Source organism: Equus caballus, chromosome 6 (genome assembly GCF_041296265.1).
Source record: "Equus caballus isolate H_3958 breed thoroughbred chromosome 6, TB-T2T, whole genome shotgun sequence".
NCBI classification, from domain to species: domain Eukaryota; kingdom Metazoa; phylum Chordata; class Mammalia; order Perissodactyla; family Equidae; genus Equus; species Equus caballus.
Window position 1 is genome coordinate 62,735,295 of NC_091689.1, and position 24,812 is coordinate 62,760,106.

Genomic DNA, 24,812 nt, shown 5'->3' on the forward strand with positions numbered 1-24,812 from the left:
GTTAGTAATAGGGGAAAGCTTAATATTTTTGATAACACAATATCAACTTACCTCTAAGTCCTAAACTTAACCAAAAGAATAGTTCTCAATGTTAGAAATAATTAAACATGGGAGAGAGTGGTTACTTAGTGACTTCCTATTTTAACTAAAAGAGTTATTAATGCCACTAGTTTGACAAAAAATACTAGGAAAGAAGAAATTATCAACAGGGAGCAGGAGGAATAGACTGAGTTCAAAAGTCACTCTTTCTGGGGCAGGCCCTGTGGCCTAGTAGTTAAGTTTGTGTGCTCCACTTCAGCAGCCCGGGTTTGGTTCCCAGGTACAGATCTACACCAGTCATCAGCGGCACATTGTGCTGGCGACCCACATGCAAAATAGAGGAAGACTGGCACAGATGTTAGCTCATGGTGAATCTTCCTCAAGCAAAAAGAGGAAGATTGGCAATAGATGTTAGCTCAGGGTTAATCTTCCTCAGTAAAACAAAACAAAACAACAACAAAAAAGCCACTCTTTAGTATTAACTCCCAAATAATACATAGCATATCACAGAAACTTTTCAAATTTTGGTTATTTCTTTGAAAATATACCACATTTATGACAATACTGAACATAAGAAAACTGCCTTGGCATTAAAAGTCTTGTATTAGTCAAACAGTATGGTACCAGGATATCGCAGCGAGAATTTAACTAGTCAGGTCAGTCTTAAATCAAGGTTTGTTTTGTTTTCAGAGTTATGGCAAAATAATGACTTGGGAAAAGGGAGGAGTGGTGAGCAGGCAGAAGGAAGCAACTTATAAAAAAAAGAAGAAAGAAAGAAAAGAAAAGAAAAGAAAAGGGAGGGAGGGAGGGAGGGAGAGAGAGAGAGAGAGAGAGAGAGAGAGAGAGAGAGACAGAAAGAGAGAGAGAGAGAAAGAAAGAAAGAAAGAAAGAAAGAAAAAGAAAGAAAGAAAGAAACAAAGACAGACACAGAAAACACGTCACCCCTCTTCTACATCCCTTGCAAGCTAAACAGTCTTTTTGGGTTTCTAGGGTCTGGACTCCGAATCCAGGGTACTGGAGAACTGGACCTCATCCTAATACTAGAATTACAGCCAGTCTATGGCTCCAAAAGTGGACCCAGGAAAAGGATGCTAAGAGGAACAGTTTTAAGTGGTCAGGAGCAGTAGGTGTACTACAGGACTCATTCCAGCATGGCAGCTCTTTGAAAACTCTCCAAGGCACGCTTAGTAAAATAAATACACTTTCTGATTACAAAATAAGCAGGGTCACAACTGTGTCTATATGTCAGTATCTTACTTGCTATATATATAGCCCCAGTGTGAGGCTGTACCCCAGTAATGCCCTAAGACAGGATTAAGCTCTAGAAAAGTAATAATCTATTTTGGTGGCTCACATCCCTTGGGGAAAACTATGGACACTCTCTTTAGAAAAATCTGAGTATATCACACAGTTTCAAGGGATTCACAGATTCCATAAATCTCACCCTACAAACTTTAAAGTGATTTAACACCCAGGTTAAAAACACTTGCTCTAGAGGACAGTGAGGACGCAGTTCTCAGGGCTATACTTCAGGAGTGGAGAGTCTTTACCTGGGGACACAGAGCAATAGACATTCATATGATATTTCGGAGCTTTACTTCACCCACTCCTTTGATTCAAATTCCAATAGCATGCACTAAGCTCAGAAAAATATATAATGGATTTTGATTAACTTATCAGTATTTTAAGAAAGGAGCAAAAGAGTCTATTTCCTATATGTAGAACTTAGAAAACACATGAAGTTTCAGCTTCAGGCCGGCAGAGGATGAAGCAAATTAATCTTATGAACTTTTTAAAGAAATAAGGAAAAAAGATAAATAATAAAGAAATAAAGAAATAAAAAAGAATTGGAGGCATGCAGCAGTACCTGGTAAGCTCTGGAAGAAGAGATAACTTGAGTACTTCTATTTAAGGCATAATCCCCTTGCTAGTTCTCTTGAGCTATTCTTCTACCTGACTAGTGGGAGGACTAGTGTCTGAGCCTCACTTCACACTATCTCTTCACCACCAATAAATTCTTATGGAAAGTATACAAGTTAACTCTTACACAAATAGGCTGTTCATAGAACAACAAGGGATTAAAATGAAAAGACAGCAAATATATTCTTAATTCCATTGTATATAGATGACATGTCATTTTTCGAACACTGGATAAATAAAATCTTATTATTCTACACAAGTGACCATTTGGTCTCATTGCACTCTCTCTGTTATCATCTTAATATACAGAATATTTTTTCTGTAATAATTTTAAAACAGCTACAGTGTAACCCCAAAATGCTTTAAGGGAATAAGCGGGGGTAGAGAGAGAGAGAGGTGAGAGAGAGAGACTTAAAAACCCCCTCTCTTCTAGGCAGCAATTTCCCCAGATGAAGAGGTCACCACTGTTTAACAGTGTGCTGCCATGTTAATTTAGTATGACAAGATAAAGCAGTAATCTCGGCTCGTGGAGGCTGTAAACCGCCTGCTATCTGGGGACATGCTCAAGTCGATTTGCACTGTATATCACTTTATACAATTGCCATGACAAAGCCCCCTGAGTTTTCACATGTAAATCTCTCTATCCCTCTCTTCCTGTAGCCCCCTCTTTTTCTCTTTCATTCCCTCCCAATTTCTTTCTCTCTGCTTCATGTTCAGGTAGACTACAGCCACTTGGCACTAATCTCTGAAAACTTAATGCTCTGCACATGACAAGGGACACACAGTACACACCCCTCTCACAACCACTCTGTCAAGTCCCCCAATTTAAGAGAAGATGTTCAGGGACTTAGATAATCCATTGATCCCACTTCCACAGGCTTTTATATTTCAATCTGTCGTGTTAAGTTGTCAAGGGGAGCGATTAAACTGATGTTTCATGATTCGAGATTTACTTGCCTAGGAATGATAGTTTTCAAAGCTTGTCTTACTAAGTTCTGCTTAAAGATTATCCCTAAGAAAGCTGATGTATCTTTACTGGTATAAATCTAGTAATGAAACTATAAAGTGTTTTAGGTAAGGATATTTTGGAGATATTCAGGGTTATAACAAACATAAGAATGTAAAACCGACTAAAATTTGGATTTTTAAAAAATGTCATCTCTGTAGTTTTCTCTGCATGAAGCAAAAACACCATATGTAAAAAAGGGGAAAAATATGTTTCCATCTATGTAAAACAAAAATAATTATAGAATCACTGAAGAGGACATAAGCAAATGGGGAAGAGAGTATATGATAGGAAATAAAAAGATCATATGAAGCACATTAAAAAAGTGAAAAGTGAAAGTTTTATCCAATAAAACAAAGGCAGAGATACATGCTTAATTATCAAGAATTAACAGGTAGAGATATACATGTTGTAGTTTGTGTCATTTTAGATGTGTTGAAAACAAGAAAACAGGGCCAAAATGGAGTCACTTACGCCAAGCCCCACGTCACCAAACTCAGACTTGACAACTACAATGTGGGCCTCTCCTGGAAAATGAAATCTTAAAGCAGTGAATCAGAAATCACTTGGTCAGCAGGAGTGAGGTACCCCGCCTGACAGACCCCTGCCATCCCCTAAAGGAAGATGATCTTGCCACAAACAATCCACTTTTTGCTAGTATAACTTCCTTGTTCCTGCTCTCTTCTGCCTATAAAAGTCTTTCATTTTGTACAGCTCCTTGGAGCTCCTCTCTATCTGCTGGATGGGATGCTGCCCAATTCACTGAATTCATTGAATTGTTGAATAAAGCCAATAAGATCTTTAAAATTTACTCAGTCGAATTTTGTTTTTTAACAGATGCAACACGTCAGATTTCTGACAGGTCGAGCTGTTACATTATAAAAATCCATTTGTATTGTGCCTCTTATCCATATCACATCCTTTTTACATCATCTCAAGCTGCTCTTATGGGTAAACAGAAATGAGAGATCAAAGGACTAAAAAGCAATAAACACAATACTAATAAACAAAGGCCTGAATCCCCTACAGTACCTCTAAAATACCTGAAATCAAATAGGAATTTTAAAACGTGTTGAAACTTACAAAACAACACAAAACAAAACGTGGATATGCTAATAAAACCACAGTTATAACCATGGACTTCATTAACCACGTCGTAAAAGAAAATCATTATGTAGCCTTTAGCATATTCGTGCAAGAAAACTGAAGCAATTTTTAAACATATTCTGTTCCAAAATATTTTTGCTGTTTTGTTTTGTGTTGATGTTGCTTTCCTCTGGTAACTATTTGGAGAATTGTAGTATATGAAGCTGCAGAAGAAGGCTGTGATTTCTATCAGGAGAGCAGTTGGGCTGAGAGAATTCGGGTGACAGAAAGGGAGTTCACATTAACGGAATACTCACTGTGTGACAAGCACTGTGCTAAGCAGTTATTTCATTTAATCATAATATCTTCTCTCTATGAGGTAAGTATCATTATTTCAACATGTAGATAAGGAAAGCTGCACCCAGAAGGTCTTCCATGAGTACAGGCTTTGGAGGCAATTCATTCATCCATTTAACTACTTTAAGATACCTGCTGTGTGTCAGCCACTGTGCCAGACTCTAAGGGTACAGTGCCAAACAAGACAGACATGTTATCCCAAGGGAACCATAGAGCTTTCTTCTTTAAATGAATTTGCATCTCATGTTCAAGGTGAATTACATCCAAAGATACTGACAGAGCTTAACTGGTAAGACTAGTGAACCATTGAAAATGGGAAGGGAATCTGGGTAATATTCCTCCAGGTTACTGAGGAAAACATGACTACTGGGAACCCATAAGAAAATATAGTGTTTTTTTCTGGTAGTTAATAGTGATCGGTCAACAGAATACGAACTATTCAAGAACTATATCATCTATTAAGTGCTAACCATGTGTCAGGCACAGTTGAAAGCAACTTATGAGAATTCTATTATTTAATCCTCACAACCCCTTAGTATATTGAGAGATTCTGTTATTGTCCCCAATCTGAAATGAGAAAATGGAGGCACAGTGCGATGCACAAAACTTAGAGAAGATCACACACCTCATAAAATATGGAATTACGATTGGAACCTAAGTAGTTGAAGGGAGAGTTTCGGCTCTTTCCTGCTGAATTCTACATATCATAATCTTATCAAAACACAGTCCCGACTTGGCTTAGACAGATTTTTGTTGCTGTATTAGTGGTGGTGATGGCAGTGGTTGCTGTTGACGAACAGCCTTACCAAGATGAAGCAAAAATTTGGCTGCCAGTGAATAATATGTATGATAACTGAATCTGTCATAAATATTTGACCGAGAGACAGTATCTGAGATTGAATGAATGATCTCCTTTTGAACAGTTAAAAATACAAAAAAAAAAACAAAACAAAACCCCTTTTGTTGACAAGAGCTTAAAATTTCTATTAGATTTCTCATTTCAAAAGTGTTTTTCCTTAGTTTAATATTTTCTTGTAAGTTACTTAAATTCATAAGAATTGAAAACATCTGACATTTAATACAATGTACCATTTTTCTCCTAGATCATGGGACTTGAACATTTCTTTAGGAACTTGTTTAATGAGTAACTAACATTTACTAAGTTCCTGCTATGTTCCAGGCAGCAGAGTGCTTTATGTATATTGACTTGTTTAAACATTACAAGAATCCTCTAAGTTAGATGCTATTGTTATCATCCTCATTTCACAGACGGCAAAAATAAGGTACACAAAATTTCCATAACTCACCAAATGCCATACAGATCTCAAACAAGGGAACTTGGAATTTAGTCAGTAATTTTGTCACGAGTGGCCATGTGCTAAACCGCAATGCTACACCAACAGTCTTACAGTCAGAGGACAAATTAACACTAATCTTTATGTGAAAAGTTTAGGAAAGGATCCTTTGAAATTCCATAAATTACCCAACAGCCCATGTAGAACTTTTAGTACACATTCTGAAATAGTTAAATCTCTTGGTCCATTTAAAGCCAGCCAAAAAAATTTTAAAATCAAGTTACCTCCGAGTTAAGGTAGAATAGTCAAGCAATGATTGTTCTAACTGCATCCCTACAAGTATTTTTAAAGGCTGTTAAAATTATTTACTCTGATAAACTATAAAAAGGATTGCAATGTTTGTATGAGTGGAGAGGCAATGAGCCCAGTCATTAAGTGCTTAGGTTCTGAAGTCATGAATCCAAACTCTCTACCACTCACTTATTAGGTAAATCACTTTATCCAAGACTGTTTTCCATGTATAAATTGAGGATAATCACAGTTGCTGAACTCAACTGAGAAGCTGAGATCATAAATACAGGGTGGTGGCACACAGAAAACGGTGATATATATTTCTACAATTATTAATTATTAGATTCATCTTCTGAAGAGCACTGGCTGTTTGAAATCTCCATATTTGAGTTGCAGCTATGAGACTCTAGATAGGCTGTAAGACACATTCACACAAGACTTTCAAAGTCGCTTCTTGTGTTCTACTGATGATCCTGGGGAAATGAGAATCTCAGATACACAGAAGCATGTTCTCTGACTCCTGTGTCCCTACTGTGCAGAGCATGCCAGCCACTGCCACAAAGCCTAAAAGATGGCTACTGGTAACAGCCCAGCAGCCTCCCCTTCTCCAGGATATATGTTTACACAGAGGGAAGGGTCCAGTAAGTGGCAGAAGAGGTGGTTATCAGGCTTAGTACATTATTTAGTGCAATGCTGTAAGTTATTGTAACTAAGTTTCTATTACTCATTAATAAAGGTTTTGACTTTTTACACAGTATATATTTTACATTTGTACATAAATACAAAGCTACTTAATGGAACCTTTGTAATTATATCCCTTGTTTATATCCTATCTCCATTTTACATTTTTTATTGACCCTTAGAATATTATTTTCTTGTTTAAGGATATCGACCAAAAAAATTAACTGTTTTATCTTGAGACAGGCTGGATTTTTAAGCGCTAAGAAGAGACAGTGAAGTAAACACTGCTTCTCTATATAATGATAACATTGTTTGCTCTGCTGCCACAGAAGCAGCCTTGACTAAATAAGACACAAAATCCAGTCACTTGTGTTCATTCACTTTATCATTTGATGTCAGTGTCACAGAGCTGGCCAAGGCTGCTCTCCTTACATTCACACCTCTTCTGCTCACAGGGATCTTTCCTAAAAATGGTCTATGGGAAAATTTTTAAAAAGCATTTTGCCGTTGTACAAAAAAAGATATGTAACCAAAGGGACCGATTACATTTGTCAACTTAAGTTAGCTTTACATTTATTTCCAATTTCAAATAACAAAGAACTTGCTCTTCCTATCCAGTAGAATAGAGAAAAACATAAAATTTACTTTCTAAAGTAAGAAATGGGGGGGAAAAAACGGCACAAGATGATCAAAACTGGTAGCATTCTGAAATACTGTCATGAATTCTGTTTTAATGCCAGCTTTAATGCCAGTACAAATTATGGGAATCTCAGACTTTGTGGAGGAAGTAAAGAATTTACATGCTTTTAAATGCACCTAATGTAGCACCAACAGTGTTCTAAGCATTTTGAACGTCATTCCATTTTTTTGGGGGGGAGAAGATTAGCCCTGAGCTAGCTACTGCCAATCCGCCTCTTTTTGCCGACGAAGACTGGCCCTGAGCTAACATCCATGCCCATCTTCCTCCACTTTATACGCGGGACACCCACCACAGCATGGCTTTTGCCAAGCGGTGCCATGTCTGCACCCAGGATCCGAACCAGCAAACCCCGGGCTGCTGAGCAGTGGAACGTGTGAACTTAACCGCTGCACCACCGGGCTGGCCCCGAGATTGTCATTTCTGAAGCAATCATTTCCCTTAAAAAGTGCTTTTTTTCTCCCAATCTTCCTTTCAGATTTTCTACACAATAGAATTCCTTTCTATTTTTTAAACTTATCACCCTAAAATCCAAGTATTTGTCTTTGTCTATACTTTTTTAAAAGAGAAAGCCATATGTGTCTAATTGCCAAAATACATCAGAAAGAGAAATTATAATGAAAATCCATTCCTTACGTTATTTTCATGATTTCACTTTCTTAAGATTCAAATTAAGTGCTAACAGTTGCACTTTTTAAAGAGGCTGCTATACAAAGATCATTTTCCCCTTTTTAGGTAAAGTGGATATTTGTATCTAACTGATGTAGCCAAGAAGAAATACGGCATAAGTATTATTTCAAATATTTTGAGGTCTCATTGGCAATTGAGTTATAGAGTCTTATAGATTTCATTCCGATTCCTAGAATTCAGGCACCAACTCTGCAAAATTCCTATTTCTTTTGGATTCCCTTAGGTGACTGTCCCTCGCAAGTATAAAATAAGAAATGATAAACTCATTGCTATTATCACTCACATTAAGTTAACACAGTGACACTCACATCAAAATTACTTTCTAGTTATGAAAATGATCTCCATTACCTATTTCTCATTTTTGGCAGTCTCTGTAAAATCTCAAATTTAGGAAAGAAATATAAAGACAAAGAACAATTAATTGGGTTACAGAAACAATCAAGAACTGATTGAAAATAGTGACAGAGGCTGTCAAATAATTTAATATGGAAGCTAGTAACAGGCCCACAAAATGCATAATAGGTATGCTAGAGCACTAGGTCCCAGACATCTGGATTCACTGATCAGCACAACTTCAAAAAATAATTTGGGAACCAACATAGAGTTCAAAGTCTTCCCATCCCCAAATAAGGACATTAAAAATAAAATTATCATTTACTATCAGCATTGGATCATGAAGGAAAAGTAAAAGAATATCATCTCTGAATAAATGGAAGAAATATACCATATAGTTTTGTCAGGAACTAACTACACTGTCACTGTTTACTAGAAATCAGTGAAAACTTTATCACAGAACCAACTGATCCTTATTAATCACATACACTAAGAGAAACCTAGGCTAACCGCAGGAAGGGCTGGCAAACCCCCAGGAGGCAATATATGTAAATCAGAAGGAAGTATATCTCAGAGCACAATGGTGCTGATTCTCTCACTCTTTCTCCCTTCCTGATAATGGCTCCATTGAGATCCACAAGAGGACCCATTAAGAATGTTTTCTAATAGAGGCAAATTGAAAGAGAGAGGAAGAAGAGCAAATGAGAAAAAGAATCAAAGGAAGAAAATGAGGAAGAATTGAAAACAAAACATCTAAGATACAGAACGAAGGTTGGTTCTCAAACTTTTCATTATTTTTAACTTCCAAATTCAAATGATTCTATTATGTAGATCCAAGTGAGATGAAGATGAACACCAATCCATTCCACAAAATTAGGAACACAGTTCAAGTAAGTTTCCAGCATTGCGTCTTAGTGTCCTTGCTGTTTACAGTATCCTAGACAAGTATTTCATGCTTCTTTCCACTTCACTCAAGGTAAAAATCCAGATAAAAAAGAGAAACATTTAAAACTTCAATAACTAACATAGTCATTTTCATACCTATTAATATGAGGCACATAGTTTACTAACACCCCCACCATTTATATTAATTCCTTTTTGGCATACTTTATCTTCAGTATTTTTTTAACTTGCTCTTTTTTTCATACTTAGTTACTTCTTTTGGGAAAAAAAAATATCTATGACAAAAACAAAAATACACTCAAGTATAAAGACCTTACATTAATGTTAATTGATCTAACATGTATATATGTTTTTTAATATCTCGGCATCTAGTAGTTATTTTGTGGAAAAAATTTCAAATTAATATATTTTTGATCCCCACAAATGAGATATCTATCCTTCAACTGTGAATCTCCTTAGCATCTGTTAGCCTTTATCAAGATTCCAATATTTTATATTACATTGTGGTGATTTTTTTGTGTGTGTCTTACCTCCCTACTATACAAAAATCTACAAGAGGGAAGAGACTAGTTCTTATTCATTTCTATACCTGTGCTGATAGGTATGTTTGGCATGCATTGTATATATTTGAGTTCAATCTTTCCACAATACTCTCCGTTAAAAGAAAGCCATTAAATTCCACTAGGACAAATCTTCTTCTTCTCCTTTTTTTAAGATCACGCTCCTTATACATATTTTATTTATTTTTGGTATGTGATTCTTTTTTTTGTTGTTTTTAGCTTCAGGTGTACAATATAGTGATTTGACATTTATTAACATTATGAAATGATCATCTTGATAAGACTAGTAATCATCCATCATCATACAAAGTTACAACAATATTGTTGACTATACTCCCTATGCTGTATCTTACATCCCCATGACTTATTTATTTTATAACTGGAAGTTTGTGCCTCTTAATCTTCACCTATTTCACACTTGTCCCCCCCCCCGGCCCCTCTGGCAACCACCAATTTGTTCTCTAAATCTATGAGTCTGTTTCTGTTTTGTTTTGTTCATTTTTTTTTTTTTTTTTAGATTCCACATATAAATGAAATCGTAGGGTATTCTTCTTTCTCTGTCTGGCTAGTTTCACTTAGCATAATACCCTCTAGATCCATCTCTGTCGTTGCAAATGGGAGGATTTCATTCTTTTTATGGCTGAGTAATATTCCATTGTACATACATACCATATCTTCTTTATCCATTCATCTATCAATACTTAGGCTGCTTCCATATTTGGCTATTGTAAATCATGCTGCAATGAACACAGGGTGCATATATCTTTTCAAATTAGTGTCTTCATTTTCTTCAGATAAATACTCAGAAGTGGTATTGCTAGATCGTATGGTAGTTCTATTTTAATTTTGTGAGGAACCTCTGTAGTGTTCTCCATAGTGGTTGTGCTAACTTACATTCCCACCAACAGTGCACAAGGATTTCTTTCTCTCCACCTCCTTGCCAACACTTGTTATTTGTTATCTTTTTGGTAACAGCCATTCTGACAGACGTGAGACAATAACTTATTGTAGTTTTGATTTGCATTTCCCTGATGGATAGTGATATTTTGAGCACCTTTTCATGTACCTGTTGGATATCTATATGCCTTCTTTGGAAAAAATGTCTATTCAAGTCCTCTGCTCATTTTTAATCGAATTATTTGTTTTTCTGATATTGAATTGTATGAGTTCCTTATATATTTTGGATTAACACCTTATTGGATATACCATTTGAAAAGAAATATATTCTCCCAGTCAGTAGGTTGTCTTTTTGTTTTGTTGATGGTTTCCTTTGCTGTATAAAAGTTTTTTAGTGTGATGTAGTCCCATTACTGTTTATTATTGCTTTTGTTGCCCTTGCCTAAGGAGACATAGCCAAAAAATACAGTTAAGATCAACATCAAAGAATTTACTACCTATGTTTTCTTCTAGGAATTTTATGGTTTCAGGTCTTATATTTGTCTTTAATCTGTTTAAGTTTATTTTTGCACATGGTATAAGAAAATGGTCCAGTTTCCTTCTTTTGCATGTATCTGTCCAGTTTTCTCAACACCATTTACTGAAAAGAATGTCTTTTCCCTAATGTATATTCTTGCCTCCTTTGTCATAGATTAATTGATCATATAGACATGGCTTTATTTCTAGGTTCTCTATTCTGTTCCATTCATCAATGTGTCTGTTTTTGTGCCAGTACCAAACTGTTTTGATTACCATAGTTTTGTAGTATAGTTTGAAATCAGGGAGCATGATGCCCCCAGTTTTGTTCTTCTCTCTCAAGACTGCTTTGGCTATTTGCAGTCCTTTGTGGTTCCATACAAATTTTAGGATTATTTGTTTTAGTTCTGTGAAAATTGCCATTGGCATTTTAATAGGGATTGCACTGAATCTGTAGATTGCTTTGGGTAGTGCAGATATTTTAGCAATATTAATTCTTCCAATCCGTGAACATGGTATATCTTTCCATTTATTTGTGTCATCTTCAATTTCTTTCATCAACGTCTTATAGTTTCCTGTATATAGATCTTTCACCTCCTTGGTTAAATTTATTCCTAAGTATTTTATTCTTTTTGCTGTAATGATAAATGGGATTGCTTTCTTAATTTCTTTTCTGATAGTTCATTGTTACTGTATAGAAACACATTTGATTTCAATATATTTATTTTGTATCCTACAACTTTACTAAACTCATTTATTAGTTCTAGTAGTTTTTTGGCAGAGTCTTTACTGTTTTCCACATATAATATCAAGTAATCTGAAAATAGTGACAGTTTTAACTTCTTCCTTTCCAATTTGGATGTATTTATTTCTTTTTCTTACCTAACTGCTGTAGTTAGAACTTCTAACCCTATGTGGAATACAAGTGGAAGGAGTGGATATCCTTATCTTGTTCCTGATCTTAGAGGAGAAGCTTTTAGTTTTTCACCATTAAGCATGTTAGTTGTGGCTTTGTCATATACAGCCTTTATTATGTTGAGGTATGTTTCCTTTATAACTACTTTCTTGAGGGGTTTTGTAAATCATAAATGGATGTTGAATTTTGTCAAATGTTTTTTTCTGCATCTATTGAGATGATCATATAATTTTTTTTTTTTTTTGAGGAAGATTAGCCCTGAGCTAACATCTGTGCCCATCTTCCTCGACTTTATATGTGGAATGCCTACCATAGCATGGCTTGCTGAGCGGTGCCATGTCGGCATCCAGCATCCAAACTGGTGAATCCTGGGCAGCCAAAGCGGAACACGCGAATTTAACCGCTGCGCCACTGGCCCGGCCTTAAGATGATCATATAATTTTTATCCTCTGTTATGTTAATGTGGCATATCACATTGATTTGCAGATATTAAACCATCCTTGGATCACTGGAATAAACACCACTTGATCATGGTGTATGATCCTTTAAATGTGTCACTGAATTCTATTTGCTAAGATGTTGTTGAGGATTTTTGTATCTATGTTCATCAGGGTTATTGGCCTGTAATTTTCTTTTTTGTGTGATTTTGTTTGTCTGGTTTTGGTATCAGGGTAATGCTGATGACACAGATGAATTTGGAAGTCATTCTTTCTCTTCAACTGTTTTGAATAGTTTGAGAAGGATAGGTATTAACTCTTTTTAAAATGTTTGATAGAATTCACCCGTGAAGCCATCTGGTCTTGGACATTTTTTGTTTGTGGAAGTTTTTTGATTACTATTCAATTCCATTACTAGTAATGTCTGTTCAGATTTTCTGTTTCTTCCCAATTCAGTCTTGTAAGATTGTATAATTCTAGGAATTTATCCATTTCTTCTAGGTTGCCCAATTTGTTGATGTACAATTGTTCACAATAATCTCTTATGTTCCTTTGTATTTCTGTGGTATTGTTTATAACTTCTCTTTCTTTCTTTATTTGAGCCTTCTCTCTTTTTCTTGAAGAGTCTAGCTAACGGTTTATCAATTTTGTTTATCTTTTCAAAGAACCAGCTCTTAGCTCTATTGACCTTTTCTATTGTTTTTCAGACTCTATTTCATTTATTTCCACTCTGATCTTTATTATTTCCTTTCTTCTATGAACTTTTGGGCTTGTTTTGTGCTTCTTCTTCTAGTTCCTTTAGGTGTAAAGTTAGGTTATAAATTCGAGATTTTTCTTGTTTCCTGAGATAGGCTTGCATCTCTATAAACCTCTCTCTCAGAGCTGTTTTTGCTACATCCCATAGATTTTGGACAATTGCGTTTCTTTTTTTCAGTTGTCTCAAGCTATTTTTTGATTTCCTCTTTCATTTCTTTGTTGACCCATTGCTTGTTTAGCCTCCATGTATTTGTGTTTTTTCCAGTTTTCTTCTCTGATTTCTAGTTCCATACTGCTGTGGTTGGGAAAGATGCTTAATAGATTTCAATCTTCTTAAATTTATTGAGACTTGTTTTATGGCCTAATATATGATCTATTCTGGAGAATGTTCCAGGTGCATTCGAAAAGAATGTGTATTCTGCTATTTTTGGATGGAATGTTCTGTATTTATCCATTAAGTCCATCTGGTCTAATGTGTCATTTAAAGCCAATGTTTCCTTATTGATTTTCTTTCTGAATGATCTATCCATTGATATAAGTGGGATGTTAAAGTCCCCTACTTAAATTACTGTGTTACCGTCAATTTCTCCTTTTTCTGTTAATATTTGCTTTATGTATTTGGTGGTCCTATGTTGTATGCACAGATATTTTCTAGTGTCATATCCTTTGGTTGGTTTGTCCCCTTAATCATTATGTAATACCTTTCTTTCTCTCTTGTTAGAGTTTTTCTTTTAAAGTCTATTTTGTCTGATATAAGTATTGCTACCCCAGCTTTCTTTTCATTTCCATTTGCATGAAGTATCTTTTTCCATCCCTTCACTTTCAGTATATGAATATATTTACATGTGAAGTGTGTCTCTTGTAGGCAGCGAATATATGGGTCTTTTTTTTCATCCATTCAGCCACCCTATGTCTTTTGATTGGAACATTTAGTCCATTTACATTTAAAGTAATTATTGATGGTAATGTACTTACTGCCATTTGATTACATGCTTTCTGGATGTTTTCGTAGTTCTTTTCTGTTATCTTCTTCTCTTGCTGCCTTTCCTTGTGATTTGATGACTTTCTTTAGTGTTATGTTTGAATTCACTTCTCTTTATTTTTTTTGTGTATTTATTATAGGTTTTTGGTTTGTGGTTACATGAGGTTCATATATAACAACATATATATACAGCAGTCTACATTAAGTTGATGGTCTCTTAAGTTTGAATGCATTTTAAAAGGCCTACGTTTTTATTCCCTCCCCCATTTTATTTTTTTGTTATCATATTTTACCTCTTTTAATTTCTGTATCCCTTAACCTGTTATTGTAGATATATAGGATTTTAGTATTTTTGTCTTTAAACCTTCATACTGTCTTTATACGTGGTTGATCCACTCCATTTACTACATATTTGCCTTTACCAGTGGTATAGTTTTCTTTGATGATTTTCTTATTTGTATTTCTAGGTTTTCTTTTTTGCTAAAAGAAGTCCCTTTAACATTTCTTGCAAGGCTGGTTTAATGGTGATAAACTCCTTAGCTTTGCTTGTCTGGGAAACTCTTTGTCTCTCCTTGATTCTGAATGATAACCTTGACAAATAGTATAATCTTGGTGCTAGGTTTTTTCCTTTAAGCATTTTAAATACATCATGCCACTCCCTTCTAGCCTGTAAGGTTTTTGCTGAAAAGTCAGATGATAGTCTTATGGGAGTTCCTTTGTACATAACTTGTTGCTTTTCTCTTACTGCTTTTAAGATACTCTCTTTATCTTTAAATCTTGACCTTTTAATTGTAACATGTCTTGGTGTGGGTTTCTTTAGGTTTATCTTGTTTGGGACTCTCTGTCCTTATAGGACCTGGGTGTCTGTTTCCTGCCTCAGGTTAGTGAGGCTTTTAGCTATTATTTCTCCAGATAAATTCTCTGCCCCTTTCTCTCTCTCTTCTCCTTGTGGCACACCTGTAACGCAAATTTCAGTACACTTAGTGTTGTCCCTGAGGTCTCTTAAACTGTCCTAATTTTTTGAAATTCTTTTTTCTCTTAAGCTTGGGTGATTTCCTCTACTCTGTCATCCAGATCTCTTATCCATTCTTCTGCGTCTTCTAATCTGCTACTGATTTCCTCTAGTAAATTTCGCATTTCAGTTCTTGTATTCCTCAGCTCTGATTGGTTCTTTTTTATACTTTATAACTCTTTGGTGAAGTTCTCACTGAGTTCATCTATTCTTCTCCTGAGTTCAGTGAGCATCCTTATGACTAATACTTTGTACTCTTTATCACATAGATTGCTTATCTCTGTGGATCTTTTTTGTGGATTTGTCTTGTCCTTTCATTTGAAACATATTCCTCTGTCTCCTCAGTTAGCCTAATTCTCTGTGTTTGTTTGGATGTATAAGGTAGATCAGCTACCTCTCCCAATCTTGGATAGCGGCCTTATGCAGGAGATGTTTTGCGTGGCCCACCATGTTCTCCCCTCTGAGCATCAGATACAGATGTTCCAAGGGTGTCCCCCATGTGGGCTGCATGTGCCATTCTGTTATGATGGGGCTACAATTGCTGCAGGTGCACTATTGGGCAGGGTAGGCCCCTGGTGTGGCTAGCTGCAAGGCCCAGAGGCTCACAACTGCTGCAGGCTCACTGGTGGGCAGGACAGGCCCCCAACGTGGCTGGTTGTGAAGCCTGGCAGTGTGCAACCACTGCTGGCTTGCTGGTGGACAGGGCAGGCCCCCAGCACAGGCTGGCTATGTAGCCCAGTGGTGCACAACTGTCTTGGGCACACTGGTGGGTGGATTAGGCCCCTGGTGTGGCTGGTGTGAGGCCTGGCAGCCTGCAACTGCTGTGGGCTCGCTAGTAGGCATGGCAGGCCCTAGGTGTGGCCGGCTGTGTGGCCCAGCAGCATGTGACTGCTGCTGGCTCCCTGATGGGCAAGGCGGGCTGCCAGTGTGGCTAGCTTGTGGTGTTCAACTGTTGCTTAGGCCAATCTTCTTAAGCAAACACATTTGCCCCCATTACTACAGCATTAGAAGTTCTTACTCTCTCACTGCACAGCACTGTGTGGGGATGCTAACAGTAGACACTCATTAAGTGTCCTGAACTATCTTGCAACTCCCACGTGGTTTTTTTTTTTTTCATATGAGAGCACATTCATTAACTTCTCAAGGCTCAGTTACCTTTAAACTCAACAGTAGCACTTTAAATACTGCGGACATTATATGAATCAAGGATCTTCACTTGATATTAGACCCTCCCCCAATCACATGGAATGGAAGTGTATGGTGACAGGATAAAATGATCTCCTGCACAACTCATCCAGTTGCTTTGATGGACCCCAACTGATTGTTTTTCACATGTCCTCATTCTTGCTAGTCCTGGGAGTAGTTTTCAGAAACAATGCAAGTATAAAAATTGAACCACTTACATTCAAACAGAAGCCTGGGATTATATCTAGATAAACAGCTTCATGTGGTATTTTCTGAGAACATTTACAGAATAATGTTTGTAACAATGCAATTTCATTGTATGATAAACATCAATTTACCGTAAAAAACAAATACAAACTTGTCACCATTTTCACCTTGTTTCAATTGAATTGGCCTTGTTAAGATAAGCAAGCCTATCTCTTACAGAAACAACAGTTTATAGATAAACTGTGTGAAATCGGGTATGTGTGTGTAGAATTATACTGCCTACTATCATAATTGTATACTGCCACACTGCACATATGGCTTCCAAGCTTACTTTATCTGAATCTTTCTGAATCTATTCTCCATGCTATTAAACTGAGCACATTCCACATCGTTCAGAAGTAATTACACTTTTGTCTAGAGTGTAGGAGACTGCTCTCCCCAAACAATGAAATTCTCATTATTAGACCTGGCACAATAACCACACTAGTGTTAACAACAGTATGTATTATGCCATCACAATAACTTATGCTAAGTTTGATGTACAGAGGTCACCAGAAATTTAAAAGCTTATAAAAACTACCATATAAAAATAGAAATCTTTACCATACCATAATTTAAGGTCCTATTCTGTGACTTATTTTTAAATAACACACACTTTTCTCTTTTCCTTCTTAAATTTTCAGAACAGTACTTCACACATAACGTTATCCTAGTCACACATCAAAAATACATTATTAACGACTGTTATATTGCAAGCAAAATTTATATAAAGGGTATTTCAAGACACAGCTATAATATAGCAATTATTAAATTGCTATATTAAAATTATTTTAGATAAATAAAGAATTTCAGGAGTTGACAGTGAGCCTGAGCAAGTAAAAGCCTCTCTCTGCTGTGTGCATTGAATGAATTCTTTTAGTGTTTAAGGTTAGATTTCATATGTTGGAACCTTGCTATAATATTATACTTGGGTCTCAGCTTTATGCCCAACTCCTATAGAAGATCTACTTAAAAAGACAGCTTTGTCTAATTTTGATGGACTTCAGGAAGAAAGTGACACACACCAATGTTGCCTTATAAGAACTGGTGCTTCTGCAATGTTGAAACACATTTATATTAAGATACATCCAATTATTAAACACAATACACTACATACCTAGAGTTCTTTAACAGTTCCAGGAAAATGTTATCAATATAACAATAAATGAGACACTAAAATGTATTATAACATCATATTTACAAATCCAATGCACCTTTAAATGTTAAAAAATTACAGACAGACAAAATATTTCTTTCATATGAAATTCAGCTATCTGTAGAGTGAGCAACTCAAATTATTTTTTTAATAAAAATATTGTCCTGCTAAAAGGAATAATTATATATTTTTAAAATCAGTCTTGGGAGGCAGCCATTCTATAGCTACACAAAATTGTTCACACAACTCAAGAGGAGCTTAAGCAGTCAAAAGAGAGTTTGGCTGAGATAAGAGTATACCTTTTGTGGGGGAAAAAAAAGACAACTGATTATTCAACAACCACAGGTGGTCAAGACTTTCATTTCACATCACATTTGACACTAGAACAACAATCTAACCAACAGAAGTAGTATGCAACCAGAGAGGAAATGAGTGCCAAAATGGCCACCACAGAGGCCCCCAGCTGCCTCTGATGCTGCTACTTGATTTCTCTTCAGACTTACTCTATTCACTTCTGGTCCTCAAAAATAATCACATTGATCGACAGGAGGACATGTTCTGGATCATTCTTTGCATCATGAAATAAATCCATCTATATCAGAACTATTTTTAAAAATGAGCCAGAAATTATAGTGCTTCCTGCTTATCTCTGAAACTCTGAAGTGACAGCCTCCAGCCTCCAAACCCATGTTAAAAAGGGGTAGAGGAGGCAAGAAGAGTAGATCTGACCTTCAAAAAAAACAAAGCCCAGGACTGCCTTTCCACTCATGTCAGAATCAGACTTGCTAGCCGTGCCTTTTACCTTTCTGGAGATTATATGGGAATCAAATTTTGCTATTAATTTCTTGGCAAGATTATGAGAACCTCAGAGAAGGATCCAACAGAATCAATCTTTTTCATACTTATAATTCTCTATGTCTCAATCTTACATTGATTAGAAATCTGATAGCATTTTATAAATATATGTATATAATCTTCTTAAGACAGTTCATCTCTATGCACTCTGAATAGAGTAAAACCTTCCAAGAACAGATGGACTTGTAGTATTCATGCCAGTTACAGCTACTTGGGAGTTGCTCTTAGACACTTAGCTTATTTCTTCAAAATATTAAGGTAATGAAGACAACTTCAGAAAGGAAGAATTACATCTTTGTCTGACCCAATTCCAAACCTTAACACTTGCATGCCCTGAATATGAAGAAAAGGCCCTAATTCCTCAAAATCTTTATATGGCAATAGCCATGAAGTATACAGAACTTTTATCTTAGGAAATATTTTGCAACTTAGATTTTATACTGAAAGCATCTCTCTATCCCTCCAAGCCAGCATTACAGGGATTACTCATCAGTTTTACTCTGTCTCTAAACTATGTCGGCAATACAAAATGTGGACCTCTTCAGCATCTCTTTCTTGATTTAAGAACGGACTATGAATGTCACACATAAATTGGCAATTAAATCTGGAAATCTGTTTTTTCTTAAAATTGAACTCTAGGATATAAAGACGGTGAAACATTCTGTTTTCAAAGATATTGAATAGGGAAAAAAAAGGCAACATATTTTCCTACTGAAATAAAAGGACCTGTTATGTGAATATGACAATGGCCTAGAATCAAGAAAAAAATATGTCTTTGTGTTGAATAATAATTCTATAGATACATTCCATTATTTTGGTAAATGGATAAAATATATCTTAATCACCTTAACAGCTGAATATATCATGGCCATTATGACATACTTTCTGCTTTATGAATATACTACATTAGTAGATTCTACATTAGTTCTAAAATTTCTAGAAAATCAGCATATTCACCATGAATAGCATATTAACAACTTTGTGCAAAACGTACATTAATCATCCATATAAACTCTGCCATTTAATCAATAATCATAAACTGCATATCTATTATATGCTAGGTATCAGAAATACAAAAATACATATGACTGTACCTTCAAGAAGAAATACAGTGCATAGAAAGGCAGACATGTAAACACATCACTTATAATATAGGTCATGAGAAAAGATACGAACAAGTTTCATGGATAAAAGAATAATGCAGTAACCACTCTGCCTGAGGAAGTGAGTGAACGCATGTAAGAAGCAGCAAGTTTTGAACTCAGTCTTGTGGGAGAAACAGAATTCATCAGAAAGGTAAATATGAAAAGAGAGTTTTCCAGATAGAAAGAATAAAGCTGTATCATTTGAGGTCACCTGGTATGTTCATGAACATGTTTGAAAAGCTTGGCATGACTGTAGCATGGGGTTCACAGCAGGATGTGGCAGGAGAGGAGACTAAAGCCATAGTTTGCTGCTAGACTATACAGAGTTTTATGCTAAGATAAAGAGTTTCAGACTAAATCCCGTAAGCAACAAGAGCACACATTAGTTTCCAAAGTGGAGTAAATAATTCAACTCATTTCTCAGGGAAACAAGTCTAGTGGAAGTTGAAAGAAAGACTGAAAAGAGGAGACACTGGAAATTTCAGATCATATAATAGATTCTTCCAACTGTTTACTCAAGAGATTAAAAGCTGGTGGAATCAAGAAACAACTGAGGCAGAAACAAATTTAGAAACCAATTAGCCACATGGTAAGAGAAAGAATTAGTGCTGATATCACTAAAACTAAATTAAATCATTTGTATCCAAACTGTACTAACTTCTAGAACAGCGTAGCTTAACCTTTTTGGGTTACAGATCTATTCGAGAATCTGATGAAAACCACAGTCCTACTCCCATGTGTGCATATAGAAAATCCTCCATTGCTTTTCAGGAGATCCACAGACTCTGGTTAAGAACTTCCTCTCTAGAAGAAGGTGCTTGAGGAAAGAAGTTGTGTCTTATTCAAATCTATTTCCATGGTGCCCCCCCAAAAATCTTGGTACAAAGTAGGCAGTTCATAGTTTTCATTTAGTTGAACTGAATTCTCCATTACAAACTGAACAGTTTCATTTTCACCAACATGCTGCATCACAGCATCCCTTCATGCCAGCTACGGTATGTAATTTATTTTCTTATACCCATCCTTGAGTATACTTAAAATAACCTCCTCTTTATCTTTGTGGTATTCTTCTAGTCATAACTATTTATATTCACTCCTTCAAATCTGTGTGTTTACGTTTATAGTATTATCACAGGAAAAGCAAACCAAGAAGTACTCTCAATAGAGTACTCCCCGAGAGGAGGCCACGGTCAAAATACTGAGAGGGAAAAGGCATTGGCAGCGATGCAGTGTCAAATGGGGAGTCTGACTTCCTTACCCTGTTGAACTGTGCACTACCATTTTTTCCTCTTTCTTTTCCTAGTTTAACCTTTTTTGAGAGGAGACCAAAAAGCTGTCTCATTGCACACAACTAACATGAACTCATAGAAGAGGGAGAAGGGAGGAATTACGGAACCATGATTTAACTTGCCAAATAAGAAATAATCAGAAAATAAAATATGCGTGTGCTCTTGTGAAGAGCTTATAACATTTATAAGCATGGACTTCAAAGTCGGACTGCCTGGGTAAACCTTGGTTCTCCCATTTATTAACCGTTATCTGAAGCAAGTTATTTAACTGCTCTGTGCCTCAGTTTCCTCATCCATAAAATGGGATTAATAATAATGTCTCACTGAATTATTGTGAAGGTGTAAATGAGTAAATATATTAAGTGCTTAAAACACCATTTCTGTATAAGTGCTAGATAAGTGTTAGCTATAACATTATTCTTGGTGGGAAAATCTTGGCACACAGTAAAATAGCCACAGAAATTTTGACCTATAAGGCTTAAAATGTTGAATGAGATTATTTAAATCTAACGTGAATATCAAAGAATAGTATCCATTTCACAGCTATCAGAAGACAGTTGATTCTTCTTGTTGATTTAATTCCACGTATGGTGATACAATACCATGAATAGGTGGGCATATCTCAGTACCAAGTACATTTATGATATGTAATAATTTTCCAGAGAAAGCAAAAAAAAAAAAAAAAGAAAAGATTTAATAGAATCAGAGCTGTCTTTAAAAGTAAGAGAATGTGTGATGAAACATTTTTGTTGGTGTAATCTGGTTCAAATTAGTGGCACTGGCATCCTTGAAGTAGACGAGGAGGCGAGGTCACAAAAACATGACATCTACCCAGGCAGCCACGTTGAGAAGACGAGTGTGGCTTTACTGGCAGCTAAGTGCCCTGCTACCTTGCCAGCATGCCCACTCTACATATTCAAATTCCTAGGAAGGACCTAAAAGCCTTGTGTCTGTGTGTGTCTGCTGTTTAAGCTTCAGCCAAAGATTCTATGCTGCCTTCTCCCTTCTCATCCGTGAAACCACAGTTTCCTAATCTTCTGCAGTGATCCAGCCCCCAGGATGAGGGGCCAGATAAATTATCCTGAGTTGCAAATTCTAGAATAGGATGCAACAGGGAATTACTGAATTATCAAAACAACAGTGTGAATGGGACTGAGTTAGAAATTAATGTAGTCACATTAGAAAACTATAGTCTTTATGAAATATACTCTTCTACAATATTCCCAGTGGGTAAAGCAAAAAATTGAAAAACGTAGAAATGTTCAAACAATGTTGTAACTCTATCTGAAAAAAACTTTTATTAGACATATTATGACATCTAACTTTCACGCTAACTTAAAATGTGTTACTTTAACATTATTCTTCTATTTACATATTTTTCCTGTAATTAAATTGTAAGTATCTCAAAAGCAGAATTCTTGAAAACAAAACAGAAACCAAAAAAAAAGGAAAATAGCATATCTTATACTCCCTACTGGAATCAATTTACTTATAAAGAATTCTAAGATGTCAGGAGTGAATCTTGTGTATGGCTATTAAGTAGATGATAGTTATAAAGCAAAGGACTGAAGCCAAACTATTAGAGGAGGAGACTGGTCAAAAAGTGAGTGTAGACACAATAGACCATGAGAAACCTACCATTGTATTGTGCTGAGAAGTGGGAGTCCTATGGCCACAAGTCTCTTGCGTCAGCAGAGAAACTGGCTGAAATTCCTCAGAGTGAGGCTTGTTGGGAAAACTCACATGCAAGGGAAGGTGAAAGGCTGGGAGCCCGTCACTCTCCTCTTCTTCCACTTTCTGTCTGCTTGTCACCATGGCTACCTCTCCATCTGCTTCCCCATACGGAGAGGCTGGTCGCTTGGAAGACATCCTGGAAGGAACAAAAGAGGAGAAAATAATGAAACCTCCACATAAATCCTTAATGCCGTCATTGTGTGGTTAGGGGCCATTGTAACAGAAATGCCTTTTTGTGCTGGCAGAGAGCAGGAAACCATCCAAATACCACTGCAAAGCACACACAATCAGAAACAATGGCCAAGCAGGTAGCAACAGAACAGTGCTTGTTTGTTGTGAGAATAATACACTAATATAGCGCTCTCTTGTATTCTGGCTTCTTAAACAGGAGAATTCCCCTAAGAACAGTGCATAATGAAAAACCATTCCATTTTGAAGGAAAGAAAAATACCCATCTAGTTTTACACTTTGATAGACCTTATTGAAGACAGAACATCTATGAATAGCAAATACTGTTGGCAGTTAAAGGAAGGAAATAACTAAAATTTCTTTCATCCAAAAATAAAAATAAATGAATGATTGCCATTACAACAAATTTGCATTTTATTAAAACTAAAATTATTGTGAATGTAAAATATCAGTTATAAGCAAACATCAGACCACATGACAAAAAGTTTGATATTTGCTTAAAGCTTCTTAAGAACTGAATAAATTTTGCAATCATGGTTAATCTTGAAACATTTGACAATTTTTCTTCCCTCACCTCCCCAAATAACTCAATTTTGGCATTTAGTTCTAATTATCAAATTTTCAAAGTAGTAAAAAAAGGTAAGAATATAAAAATATTTCAATTTTATTTCCATAATTCTATGAAAGATTTGGATGTGGATTCTCAGACTTACTTAGTCCTTAGAATACCTAAGCAAAAGAAAAAAATCAAATAAGGATGTTTTGTTTTGATGAGCTAATGTCTAGGTAACAATACACTTAGCACTGAACAAAACTTAAACATTTTTTTGTACTCAAGTCTGAGAATATTATCAGAGTTTAAAAATATGTGGTAAATATTTTTAGTTAGAGAGTTCCTTCTCATTAAAAGTTTTACACAGAAGCAATATAGAGTTAAAATTTTTAATGAAAAGACTCTTGTAATTACAACTTGATCTGACCTTGAAAAAGTTATGATTTTTGTTCAACAAACAAGCAGTGTTTACAGAATCATTCATACTTATCCTAGACTAGTGGGACTAGGTGGCAGGAAAGTATTAAAGAACTGCCACGCCACTTGCTTCATATATATATCACTGAATTTTACATTTAAAACGCACTACCAAAAGAGAGGCCTCTAATCATTGTTGTATAATCCTATTCTTAGTGTTAGAAGTTTCAAAATAAAAGTGTATTCGAGGACTGAAGATATTCTATTAAGAAATAATAGCACAGTAGAAAAAAATAAGGCTGTGAAATCAGACACACATGGATTGAAATACTGATTCTACTACTTACTAGCTGTGAGACTTCCCTTAATGTCTCTATCAATTTATTCACCTTTAAAGTGAGATGTAGTATCTACTTGTATGCTTTTTGAGATGAACTGCGTACCATGTGAAAAATGACTTGAGCATTTAGCACAGAGTAGACACTCAATACACAGTAGCTGTTGTTTGTTTTACAAATTTTACAGTGTGACTCACTCCCCCTCAAAAAACAAAAACCAAAAACTCCAAAATGAGAAAAGCAGATTGCCTTCTAAGAGTTAAACTGTAAAATCAACATGAACTACTAAGTCCCCTGGTAGAGAATTGCTCCCTGGCCAGCCATACTTGAT

General features: G+C 35.8%; 1 protein-coding gene across 40 annotated transcripts in view; it reads right to left on the minus strand.

The window, feature by feature from the left end:
* The window catches only part of SOX5 (SRY-box transcription factor 5), a 949,864-nt gene that overhangs the window by 315,573 nt on the left and 609,479 nt on the right, over positions 1 to 24,812 (minus strand). For 24 of the 40 annotated variants that reach the window (XM_070271055.1, XM_023644083.2, XM_070271061.1 and 21 more), the window contains one exon: positions 22,889 to 23,120. In XM_070271055.1, the coding sequence (XP_070127156.1) occupies positions 22,889 to 23,119 (231 nt within the window). In that variant the 5' untranslated portion in view covers position 23,120. The remainder of the gene's footprint in view (positions 1 to 22,888; positions 23,121 to 24,812) is intronic. The other 16 variants (XM_070271071.1, XM_070271064.1, XM_070271073.1 and 13 more) reach the window with 1 other exon arrangement.